At 40.0% G+C, this 13,516-nt stretch overlaps 1 protein-coding gene across 2 annotated transcripts in view; it reads left to right on the forward strand.

Annotated features, from left to right (window-relative positions):
- Nucleotides 1-13,516, forward strand: part of LOC126198485 (ubiquitin-protein ligase E3A) — a 133,917-nt gene that overhangs the window by 99,632 nt on the left and 20,769 nt on the right. For both annotated transcript variants that reach the window (XM_049934854.1, XM_049934855.1), the window contains exons 10-11: nt 4,319-4,474; nt 4,563-4,780. In XM_049934854.1, coding sequence (XP_049790811.1) covers nt 4,319-4,474; nt 4,563-4,780 — 374 coding nt within the window. The remainder of the gene's footprint in view (nt 1-4,318; nt 4,475-4,562; nt 4,781-13,516) is intronic.

Below are 13,516 nucleotides of genomic sequence, written 5' to 3' on the forward strand. Positions count from 1 at the left end.
GAGTTCATGCCCCATTGTGATGCGGCACTTCTGCATGTTCGCGGGTGCCCTAAACGGTATTAGGCAGGTGTACCAGTTTCTTTGGCTCTTCAGTGTAAATTGGATCTTAATTTTTAGTAAGATGAGACTTTTATTTTTAATTACTAATCACACGAACATGCAAGTATTTAGAATAAATGAAAATTTGGTACAAAAGAATGAAACATAGAATAGAAAACGGAATACATTTTTTTATTCTGGAAGATGAACTTTATTATTGTTGGTGGTGGTGGTGGTAGTAGTAGTGGTGGTGGTGGTGGTGGTGGTGGTGGTGGTGGTGGTGGTGGTGCTAGTAGTAGTAGTAGTAGTGAATGCCCCCATTGCATGGGAGTAAACAAGTGATTTTCATTATATTTTCAGGTTTTTCCTATTTTCCCAATATTTCTGCATTTTCTCCCCAAAGGCCTTCTTTCTTTCCTTCAGTCGACTCTGGTCGCTAAGGTTTTGGTTCCATCTCTGGAGTAAACTTCAGCTTGTCAGTTTTGCTTCTGAATGTATCCCTGTCTGATGTGTTTCTTATGTCCATTTTTGCTTTTGTCAAATTGTTCTTAACTTCAGTTACCCAGGGTATTAATGCGTTAAGTGATGTCGCATAGTCCAATAGACGTTTAGTTAGTCTTTTTCCAGATAATCTGTTGAGGTGTCCATTGAACTTCATTTGCCTCTTTCTGATGTCAGTTTCAATGTTTGATACTGTTTCTGTTGTCTCGATGGTTTCAATCCGTATCCATCTTGTGTGTATTGTAGTCCCAGGATTTTCCTAATAGTATTTCTCACTACTTTCTTAATTTCTTGTAAATATAGTTTTCTGTTCAATGAGAGTGTGTCTCTTGCATTAGTGGCTGTCAGTTTGATTACTGTGTTGTAGTGTCTGATTTTAGAGCCTTTCGACAGGCATTTTTTCTTATATGAATTTGAAACAAGGCCGATCACTTTCTCGATTTTCTGCAATCTGTTTTTTTGTGCTTTTTTTTTAAGTCCTGTTTGTTTAATAATTTCACTTCGATACTTAAAATAAATTATGGTGAAATCACTGGAATCAAACATTTAAGTTCCAGAAAATCTAACTTGGAACACATGAATTCACTCTTCTGAAAGGAGATTTGCAGGCTAACCTTCTCTGCACATTCTTTGAGGGTCTCGATTTGTTTTACTATTGTTTTTTCACTATCAGATAGAATTGATAATTCATCTGCAAATGCTAAATATGGAATGTTCAGTTTTCCTCGACCTCTTCCTAGTTAGATTGGCTTCCAAAAGTTTCGTTTTCTTAGTTCCATTCTTCCATTACTTTTTCTAAAACTGTGTTGAATAATAGTGGTGAGATCCCATCTCCTTGTCTTAAAACTGTTTTAACTAAGAATGGTTCTCAAATTTCGTCTCTGTGACAAAAACCAAATCAAAAATTAAGATTAATGTTTATTCAATCAGTTTCAGAGTTTTGGCATCTAGTCCACATTCTTCTAGAATACTGTGTAGAGATTGTCTGTCAATATAATTATGTGCTTTCTTAAAATCAACAAATGTGCAAATTGTTGGTTTTGACTTGATTGCTTTAATTTTTAATACAGTTTTGAGATTAAAGGTCTGTTCTGGATACAATCTTTGGTCAAAAGCCCACATGGTCATCTTAAATTGTTTCTTCTAGTCCTTCTTGTGCCTTCTTTAGGAAAACCATGAGTAAAATTTTGTAAGTGGCTGGCAAAAGTGAAATGCCTCTGTAGTTGTTTACGTCTGATCTATCTCTCTCTCTCTCTCTCTCTCTCTCTCTCTCTCTCTCTCTCTCTCTCTCTCCCCCCCCCCCCCTTTTGTGCAACACACACACACACACACACACACACTCTAATGCAATTCACACACACGACTGCAGTCTCAGGCAACTGTAGCCACACTGCAAGCAGCAGCACCAGTGCATGATTGGAGTGGCATCTGGGTGGCGGTAAGGAGGCGGCTTGGGTGGGGAGGGGAATGGATAGTAGGGTAGGAGTGGCAGCGAGTAAAGTGCTGCACCTTTGGCGGAAGGCAGGGGTGAGGTGGTGAGTGATTTTTTTTGGCAATGGGGGGGTGGGGTTGGGGGGGGGGGGTGGTAGCAGAAAAGGAGAGAAGTAAAAAGACTGGGTGTGATCATGAAATCAGAGCTGTGTAGTGCAGGGTAGGGGCTGGATGGGTCAGGTCAATGTTTAACGAAGTTGAGGCCAGGAGGGTTACGGGAACGAAGGATGTATTCACAGGGAAAGTTCCCACATTTCAGAAATGCTGGTGTAGGTGGATAGGATCCATATAGCACAGGTTGTGGAGCAGTCATTGAAATGAAGGATATCATGTTTGGCATGTTCAGCAACTGGCTGGTCTACTTGTTTCTTGGCCACAGTTTGTCGGTGTCCATTCGTGCAGTGCAGTGCAGTGGTTGCAGCTGAACTTGTATGTCACGACTAGTTTCACAGGTAGCTCTGCCTTTGATGGGATAGGTGATGTTTATGATCGGTCTGGAATAGGTGGTGGTGGGAGGATGTGTGGGACAGGTCTTACATCTAGGTCTATTACAGGGGTATGAGCCATGAGGTAAGGGGTTGGGAGCAGGGGTTGTGTGGAGGATTGACAAGTATATTGTGTATCTTCGGTGGGCAGTGGAATACCACTGTTAGGGGAGGAAAGGGTAGTGGGCAGGCCATTTCTCATTTCAGGGCATGACAAGAGGTCATCGAAACCCTGGCGGGGAATATAATTCAGTTGCTACAGTCCTGGGTGGTACTGTGTTAACTCTGTGGCTGGACGTTGTGACTTTGGGAGGTGGTGGGAGAATAGAAAGATAAGTCACGGGAAATTTGTTTTTGTACAACATTGGGAGGATAATTAGTCTTGAAGACTTCAGTGAGACCCTCCGTATATTTTAAGGGGAACCACTCGTCACTGCAGATTTGATGACCACGGGAGAGAGAGCTTCAGGGGTTTGTTTATGTTCTGGCTTCTGTGTGGTGGTGGTGGTGGTGGTGGTGGTGGTGGGTGGGGTAGGTGTAGCAGGTCTGTGAGACAGGGTTTGTCAGCTATGATGGGATTTGGGGGGAGGGGAGGGGGGTTGGAGGTTGTTGAGGTGTGATGAACAGCGGTACTCCAAGTCTGGAGTAGGAAGTGAGCAGGGTGGAGAACTTTTTTAGGTGGCATTGTGCATGTTGCTCCAGTTCCAGGACAAGAGTTTCAATGTGTGATATGGGTTTCAGAAATTTGCAGATAGAAAGACGTTACTGCAAGGAGGTTTGGGTTTGGTTGATATGGTTTTGCAGGACTATGTTGGCGAGGGCTAAGGATTGGTGGAACCTGAACAGGTGGATGTCATTGTGGAAGGACGGGTGGCAGCCAGAGATGGGTAATTTGATGGTAAGGCCGTTTGGGGGGGGGGGGGGGATTCCATGAGCCAAGCAACAATGCAGGAACAGTATGTGGGACTGGTTTCCGGCTAGGGATAAGGAAACTTCTCTGTAATGATGCAGATGGAAGGAGCAAGGGTCCTTCGTGGTGGAAATAAATGCGAAAAATTACTTAAATAATGTAGAATTACATCCAAAAACCATGCAAAAATGCACCCAAATACATGTGAAAAATTAAAAGTATGAAACGGATGCAAAAAGCGGGAAACAAGAAGAAATCTGAGGGAGTCAACGATAGTGAAAGGCGAAAACTCATGACATCTTTCATTTCAGTGACTGCTTGACAGTCTGTGCCATATTTCCCTGCAATACATCCTACGTTCCTGTAACCCTCCTGGCCTCAGCCTTCGTTATTCATTGACCTGGCCCATCCAGCCCCTTCTCTGTTCTCATTCCAGCACTAGACAGCCCTCACTCCACCATCGTACCCAGTCTTTCTACTTCTCTCCTTTTTCGCTACCCCCCCCCCCCCCCCCCCCCCCTGCACCTCCACACCTCCCCACCTCTCTCCTGCCTTCTGTCTTAACCTGCAGCTCTTCACTCTCCACCACCCCCATCCTACTATCCCTCCCCGTCCCCCACCCATTCGCCACTCCCATCATGCACTGGTGCCGCTGCTCTGTGCTGCTATAGTTGCCTGGGATTGCAGTCATGTGTGCGAATTGCGTTTGTGTGTGTGTGTGTGTGTGTGTGTGTGTGTGTGTGTCATGCACTGGTGCTGCTGCTCTGTGCTGCTGTAGTTGCCTGGGATTTTCCATTTTGTGACAATTTTCTTTATTTATTGTATATTTGAATAAAGCATTTGACACTACTATAACTTCATAATGAGTGAATTTTATTTTTTCTTTCTGCAGGAATTTGTAGACCTGTATGCCGATTTCTTATTGAACACATCAGTTGAAAAACAGTTCAAAGCTTTTCGAAAAGGTTTCCACATGGTCACCGATGAGTCACCACTTCAGTTACTTTTCAGGCCTGAGGAAGTAGAGGAATTGGTGTGTGGTAGTAAGGTAGGCATCTCACTGATAAAAAATCGTGCATTACCACGACATCTCAGAATTGTTATGTCATGAAATTGTATTTTGTGATCTGTTGCAGAATTTTAATTTCAATGAACTGGAAGAAGCTACAGAATATGATGGTGGATATACATCAGACACACCGATAATACGCGATTTCTGGGATATTGTTCATAATATGCCTTTAGATTATAAGAGGAAGTTACTACAGTTTGCTACAGGTAGTGATAGGGTGCCTGTTGGTGGTCTTAGCAAATTAAAATTAATTATTGCTAGAAATGGATCTGATTCAGACAGGTTAGTGACATAATTTTTTTTAATGTACCAAAAACAGATATTTTGTATGTTTTTATTTTGTTAGCTGATTGGAGTGTGGTTGGTACAGCATGTATTGAAACAAGCTCGTATTACAGGTTTTTAATAATATTTGCTTCTGCAAATATTATAATGAAAATTTAGCAGTATACTGTTTTGTTCCTATCATGCAGTTGCAATGTGATGACTTCTGTCTGTCATCTCAGTATTTGTTTAGGTAGCAGTATATTTGTCAACTTCACTACTAATTTCCCATGTCACAAAATACAGTGAAACCTCTTTATAACGTTCCTTCATATAATGTTTTCCTCTATGTTACGTCTGTTTTTTTCAGTCCCGACTAAAAGTCCATACAAACAATGTTAAATTTTCCTCTTTACTACATTTCCTCTATATTACAATTTCCTCCACGTAACGCTCACATTTTCGGAACCCAGGTGAATTATTTACCTCTTTATAATGTTTATGTGACTGGATGTAGACGCATTGTTTTCCGTTCTGTGGATTCACAGTTTGCACTGGCTCGGAAAGCCCATGCTCAGCGTGTTTCATATGTTGGTGGCAGGAATTAATAGGCAGTGATTCTGTCACTTTTGAGGACTTTGTGGCTGTGGATGACAATGTGGCAACCACAGGAGTACAAAGTATTGAGGAGCTGACTGCAGAGAGAAGCTTGGAGAATAATAGTGGTAGTGAAAGTGACAGTGACAAGGAAGATGACCCTGTACCTTCATATACTAAGGCAGCTGAAGCCTTTGAAACATTCACGAGATATATGATGGCCCATAGAGTTGAGGACAGAACAGTTGTTCAACTTGCTCATTTGGAGCAAGAAATGATTGCCACAGAGTCTGGGAGAAATAGAAAACAAACATGCTTGCTTGAATATTTTAAAAAATTATAGGTATGTAATTTTCAGATTGCATAGGTTCCTAGAGTTTTCTGCAAATTTTAGTTCCATTTCATAATTTAATTATTAAAGTAATTTTTTTGTAACTAATTCTTTTTTGATCTGTACCATTTACTGTGTTTTTATGTAATATGTTCAGTATATCATAAACAAAATTTGGCTCATATTCTATAATTGGGTCAACTGAAGAACGGGATACCGCCTGTCAGCTTTGGACAATGATGTCATATCTTAAGAATCTGTTATAACTTTTTACAGAACAAACTGATCTATTTACTTTCACCCATCCACCTACCGTGCCCTATGTTTTAATTACAAAAACCTAATCATTTGATACATTGATCATTTGCAATGAATATCATATTACAGTCTCGTGAAAATTTAAAATGTCATCACCATTTGTCAAAGCTGATTAGTGGTATCCCAATCTTCAGTAGTGCCCTATAATTATTATTTGGAAGCCTTCCTCTTTATAGTGTTTTCCTCTATACAGTGTTCAGAATTTGTGGTCCCTTGAAAAACGTTATATAGAGGTTTCACTGTAATTAAAATTAGAACTATCTTCTAGTATGTTACAATAGTGTTTCTTTGCTCCTGTTCCTTAATTACATCTCTCATTAAGCAAGCTATTACTTTATGTACAAATTACCATTTTGTCTGCTATTAGTTTCTACTATCTACAGTGTTGAAAGTATTTGTTCTTTCTTCTTTGATTTGCTAGTACCTGGCTTATTGAGTGTTAAATGTGCTACCATTCTCCTAAGTAAAACTCCAATAACATTTATTTATTATACTCTTTTGGTGTCTACTTTTTTTGTTCAATACTCCGTAGTCCTGCCTGATTCAAGGAGGAGATTATGTTCCACACGCTTAACCCCTCCCCGACTAACCCCTGTCCCTTCCAACCAACACATAAGTCATTTTGTTTCCATCCAGGAGTGTTGATTACTTGCATAGTTTAAGGTCATCTTTGATTTCCAACCAGGTATAGTCATTGATACAGCCCTATGAATTGCTGTACCCTGTTGAGCACACAATAAGAATTTAAATTTTGACAGGAAAATCTCTGTCATTCAGTTTTGGCCCACATTTGTAAAACTATAAAAGTTTTTTTCCAAATTAGGAGATTATAGTATATGTATCTGTGAAGAAGTTCCAAAAATCAGTCTGATCCTTGATTGTTATATTGATATGATATCTCAGCATCTTGAAACATTTATCCAAATTCCAGCTTACTGTACATTAGATTATTCCATTCATCACCACCAAAGACTGTAATGATGTGTCCTACAGCCAACTCATTGACCATAGGAGTTTATAACCAGAAGCAACAATGCCTCCTTTGTAAGTTTTTACAGAAAGAATGAATTGTTTTCATATACATCTCTTTATTGTTTCTCAAATTAATCACCATTAAAATTTATACACATCTGCAAGCATTGTAACCAATTCTGGAAGCAGTTTTCCACTCTGTTCTTGGAACCTGGAAAATGATAAGATGCTGGGAATTTTAATCTTAATTTTCTATGAAATATGGAGGTATAACCTAAGAAAGGAAAGAGTGTAGAAGTTATTAAAAATTAGACTGATTAAAGGAAATGTGTTAGTTGAGAACTAAATACAATCCTTAGACGTAGTAACCTCAGAAACAAAATTAAAAAGGTTTCGAACAAAACACTAACAGAAAATAAATGTATATATGTATAATGGGTCAGGAAGTTTTGGAAATAAGGAAGAGACAAATGATCAGCTGCGATGCAGAAATGGATTACTGGAGACAGTGCTGCAGTCTCAAGAGTAGACGAGTCAGAGATGAAAAAATCAGAAAAATGGTGGAAATGGAAGGGAACATAATGGAAGCTAATATATTTTCAGGAGGCAACTCTCCAGTATTTAAACCAATTACAGTTTTAATGTGAATGAATACACTGACTAGCACAGTTCTTACAGATTGATGACATAATTTATATTATGATAACCTTTGTATTATTCATGGTTATATTTCACCTGACATGATTCTATGACTACTTTTATGAACTGGATGATGGTTAGATGACTGAAACTGGTTGTATAACTTAAGTATTTTACAGCAGCTTAAGGCAGTACATTTTTCAAATAAAGGAAGCTATTGAGAGGAAGAGGTTGCTGTGTTATGGCCATATAAAACAAGTGAAATAATAGACAGCAAAAGAAAGAAATTAAGGTGGATCACAAAGGGAAAAAGAAAATAAGACTCAGATCAGTGGTTTGTCAGAGGAGCTCCAGGAGGGGATCTGAGGTAATCATAGACTAAGAGACTTCGGAGGTCGAGAAACCAGAAACAGCATTAACTGCAAGCAACTTGAGTGTAAAGAGGTCACTAGATGATAAATCAGTTGAATAAAGGCAATGAGACATTAATTCAATGGTTTTTCTCTGTTAAATAATCGATTGTTTTGACATGCTGTTGACAGCTGGCATTGTCATAATGAAGAATGGTGTGATCGTTTTGTTTCTTGTTACTGACTTCTGTGGTGACTTGTGGCAAAAAGATAATTGTATACTATTCAGAATTAACTAGTTTTAGATCCTCTAAAACAATGATTCTTAATCTTTTCAGTGTGACAGGACCCCTGGTTTGTTTCTTTAGTACGTTTTTAATCCAACATTGTGAAAATTTATTATTTGCAACAAAATTGGCAATAATTTGAAATAACATTTATTTACTTCAAAAAGTAATTTCAAAATAAATCTGAATCCTCTTAAATTTGAAATAACATGATCAGTTAGGATTTTTAAATTTTAACTAAATAAGTTGTATTGGTTCTTATTTTTGCAATTACACTTTATTGATGAAAGCTGAATTCTTGTAACAGGTTTGGCAGTGAGTCTGTTGAGATTTAATTTTTTTTTTACACACGTAAGGGGAGAACTCTGTTTTGTGCATGTATGACGTTGCAAATGGTAAAAGTATCAACATGGCCCTTTGCGATAATTGTTGGTATGTTTACAGGCATTCTACACTGCAGCATAATTTCGGTAACGACATACATTCAAATTTTTCTTCCAACAATGAACTAATGTCAGTTTCATACTCTTCTGCAGGTATGGTAGAAGATCGTGCATTCACAATGTATAGGCTTGTAACCCACTGCTCATTTTGCTGTATAATTTACTATTCATTTGGAAAATACTAATTATAAGTTTCATTCAGATCTTTCAGGTACTGAATAACTTCAATAAACATATCTTCTGTTTTAAGCCTCTTCTACAATGTCTTTTATTGTCAGGAAGCAATCAAACCCATTGGAGTATATTCAAATGGTCCAGTTTATTTTTCTTGAAGGCAAAAGGGTTTTCTTGATTAGTAGATTCATTTACTTGCCTTGAAGAGTTAAATTGAGCCCTTGATTTTTCTACACTGCTTGAAACCTCCAAGGAACAGAGACATTGTTGGACAGGAACAATCACAGATAATGATGTACAACATGAAACACAGTGCATACAGAGTAGAAATGGATTGGTATATTTATAACAAAAAATTATACAGACTTCACCATATGGAAAAGCAGAATAACAGACAGACAAATAATGTTCTTGGTTGACGCCGGTCAGACTTCAAAACATGAAGGTCGATGTTCGACTCTTAGTAAGGAGTATGTCCTTTTTGGACACTAATGCACATTTTTCACCTGTTATTCATGCTGGCTGACAAACTGTTGAGGAGTCCTTGAAAGCAGAATATTGTCCCACTCTTTCAAGGCAGTTTTCAGTTCCTGCATGGTTCAGGGAGGGTGTTAGATGAGAAATGAGTCTGGCAAGAGCATCCCAGACATGCTCTATGAGGTATAGGCTCAGGGAGTATGCAGGTGTTTATGTTCAATGTGTCCACTTTTCAGTGTGCCAGACATCTCAGTGGTCTTGTGTGGGAAGGCATCATCATCCATAAATAGAAAGTCAAGACCTACCGCATTCCTAAACAGACAGTCATGACACAGAATAAATTCCTTACAGTACCGTCTTGCTGTAATCTAGGAGTGAGATGTCTGTTCCTTTCTGCCACTATGGCTACATATTGATCCTCTTGTGATGTGATGGTCCGCCTACAACCACCCGCATGCTTCTGCAGGGGCATTTCCACCTTCAGTGGCCTATTTTAATCATGTGATGTCACTTTTGAACATGCCTACTACTGTAGCCACAGTAGTAACATTTCTGTAACCAGGGTTGTGGCACTTGAGCTGGCTTCAAGCTGTCAGACTACTCGTCCACGAACACAAGCACTGAAATGATGTCTTGCAGACATGTTGCTGTACCACACGGAATGTCGCACTAATCAGTTCCACAACCACCTTCATCAAATACTGTACCACATGAACTGTCAAATGCATACAGTGCATTCGTGCACAGGCTTCACTGCTGTTAACACATCCCGCCATCTAAGTTTTCTTTAACTGTCTTTGGTCAGTTGTTCCGTAGCATTTGTAGAGCAGAGTAAAAAGGTGCTTAAATAGGCCATCTGAAGAAACCAGTTGCTACTGAAAATTTGATAGTTCAATTCGAAGCTGTTTTTTAAACAGCAAGCACACACTTGTCTGTCAGTTCAAAAATATGACTTATTATCTTCTCTTGAGATAATCCTCTGACTTCAGTATGTGTAATAAGAGATACATGTACACTCCTCAGGTTTTCACATTATTTAGTGGCAGAGATTCTAAGAAGTTAATAATTTTTATCTTGTGAAGAGGATACATGCAACTGGGTGCTAATTATTTTGCAGCAAGTGCCTGCCTGTTAATCGTGCAGTGGCTTCTAGAATAGTTTTTGTTGGCGATATTCTTAATAAGCTGTACAGCTTTATTAATTACACCACTAATGGCCTTTGATCCATTGGCAAAGAGTTGATCCATTGGCAGAGAGAAGACTGCAATTGCTCCGTGGTATTTTATTCTCTTCAAGAAAAGAGTTTCAGAGACCAAGTATGTAGACTCCAGTAGTACCTGTTACTATAGATTAGCATCAAAGAAGATTCTGCAGTAGTATGTTTTTGTGTTAGCTATTGCAGTCAATACTGTGAGTCCTGTTACATCATTAGATTCAATCCATTTGTTATGAAAATTTGCATCATTAGAGACAGAGAGTAAGCTCATTCTGTATGTTGGTTGGTAAATCTGCGAGGGTGGTTTGAACGAGTTGTTCACGTAATATTCATTAGAGCTGTGGCAGTGATGTTGCTCTGTTGTTGTTCCTGCATAGTGATTTGCGATGATGGGAAAAAAAGGACATTCATGCTGAAACTTCCTGGCAGATTAAAACTGCCGGACCGAGACTCGAACTCGGTACCTTTGCCTTTCCCGGGCAAGTGCTCTACCAACTAAGCTACCCAAGCATGACTCACAGCTTCAATTCCACCAGTACATCGTCTCCTACCTTCCAAACTTCACAGAAGCTCTCCTGCGAACCTTGCAGAACTAGCACTCCTGGAAGAAAGGATATTGTGGAGACATGGCTTAGCCACAGCCTGGGGATGCTTCTAGAAGATGTTTTCACTCTACAACGGAGTGTGCACTGATATGAAACTTCCTGCAGATTAAAACTGTGTGCTGGACCGAGGAAGTTTCATATCAGTGCACACTCCGCTGTAGAGTGAAAATTTCATTCTAGAGACATTCATGCTGATTTCCAAAAAACATTGGGAGACTGCTCCTTCATATTCAACTGTTGCCAAATGGACAAATGAATTTAAATTTGGTTGGGAGAGCTTAGATGGTGATCCGCAGTGTGTCACTACTCCAGAAATTGCAAAAGTGCACAAAATGGTCATGGAGGATCACCAATTGAAAGTGCATGAAGAATTAGAAATGGAAAAAATTATCTGCAAGATGGGTGCTGTGACTCCTGATGTTGGATCAAAAACGCACGAGAATAGACATATCGGAACAATGTTTGGCCCATTTTAGGAGAAACGAACAAGGTTTTTTGCTCCAGTTTGTGACCACAGATGAAACTTACGTGCACTACTATATCGCAGAGACAAAACAGTCAAAGCAGTGGAAACATGCTGATTCTCTGCCACCAAAGAAAGCAGAGACAATTTCCTCGGTGGGGAAGGTCATGGCCTCAGTGTTCTGGGATGCGAAGGGGATTCTGTTTGTAGATTATCTCCCCACTGGGCAAGCAATTACTGGAGAATACTGTGCTAACCTCCTGGACAAATTGCAACAAAAGATACACAAAACAAGGCCAGGTTTAGCAAGGAAGAAAGTCATCTTCCATCAAGACAATGCACCTCCGCACACATGTGCCATCACCATGGCAAAATTATACGAACTAAGGTATGAATTCACCTGATATGGCTCCATCAGCCTTCCATCTCTTTCCAAAACTGAAAATTTTTCTTGGTGGGCGAAAATTCACTTCAAACAAAGAATTGATAGCCAGAGTTGACTACTATTTTGCAGGCCTGGAGGAAACTCATTTTTGAGATGGGATCAAGGCACTGGAACATCGTCAAACCAAGTGCATTAATCTACAAAGAGACTGCATTGAAAACTAAGAAAATTTTCAATGTTGTAAGTACTTTTTTTGTATTCAATTCCGAGAACTTTTCAAACCACCCTCGTATTGTGTGTTGAACTACTGTTTCACTTGAAAGTGATACACGAGGTGCATTGAAGTTCTAAGGCCTCCGATTTTTTTTCTAATTAACTACTCACCCGAAATCAATGAAACTGGCGTTACTTCTCGACGTAATCGCCCTGCTGACGTACACATTTTTCACAACGCTGACGCCATGATTCCATGGCAGCGGCAAAGGCTTCTTTAGGAGTCTGTTTTGACCACTGGAAAATCGCTGAGGCAATAGCAGCACGGCTGGTGAATGTGCGGCCACGGAGAGTGTCTTTCATTGTTGGAAAAAGCCAAAAGTCACTAGGAGCCAGGTCAGGTGAGTAGGGAGCATGAGGAATCACTTCAAAGTTGTTATCACGAAGAAACTGTTGCGTAACGTTAGCTCGATGTGCGGGTGCATTGTCTTGGTGAAACAGCACACGCGCAGCCCTTCCTGGACGTTTTTGTTGCAGTACAGGAAGGAATTTGTTCTTCAAAACATTTTCGTAGGATGCACCTGTTACCGTAGTGCCCTTTGGAATGCAATGGGTAAGGATTACGCCCTTGCTGTCCCAGAACATTGACACCATCATTTTTTCAGCACTGGCGGTTACCCGAAATTTTTTTGGTGGCGGTGAATCTGTGTGCTTCCATTGAGCTGACTGGCACTTCGTTTCTGGATTGAAAAATGGCATCCACGTCTCATCCATTGTCACAACCGACAAAAAGAAAGTCCCATTCATGCTGTCGTTGAGCGTCAACATTGCTTGGCAACATGCCACACGGGCAGCCATGTAGTCGTCCGTCAGCATTCGTGGCACCCACCTGGATGACATTTTTCGCATTTTCAGGTCGTCATGCAGGATTGGGTGCACAGAACCCACAGAAATGCCAACTCTGGAGGCGATCTGTTCAACAGTCATTCGGCGATCCCTCAAAACAATTCTCTCCACTTTCTCGATCATGTCGTCAGACCAGCTTGTGCGAGCCCGAGGTTGTTTCGGTTTGTTGTCACACGATGTTCTGCCTTCATTAAACTGTCGCACCCGAACGCACTTTCGACACATCCATAACTCCATCACCACATGTCTCCTTCAACTGTCGATGAATTTCAATTGGTTTCACACCACCCAAATTCAGAAAACAAATGATTGCACGCTGTTCAAGTAAGGAAAACGTCGCCATTTTAAGTATTTAAAACAGTTCTCATTCTCGCCGCT

The sequence above is a fragment of the Schistocerca nitens genome, chromosome 8 (genome assembly GCF_023898315.1).
Source record: "Schistocerca nitens isolate TAMUIC-IGC-003100 chromosome 8, iqSchNite1.1, whole genome shotgun sequence".
Classification (NCBI taxonomy): Eukaryota; Metazoa; Arthropoda; class Insecta; order Orthoptera; family Acrididae; genus Schistocerca; species Schistocerca nitens.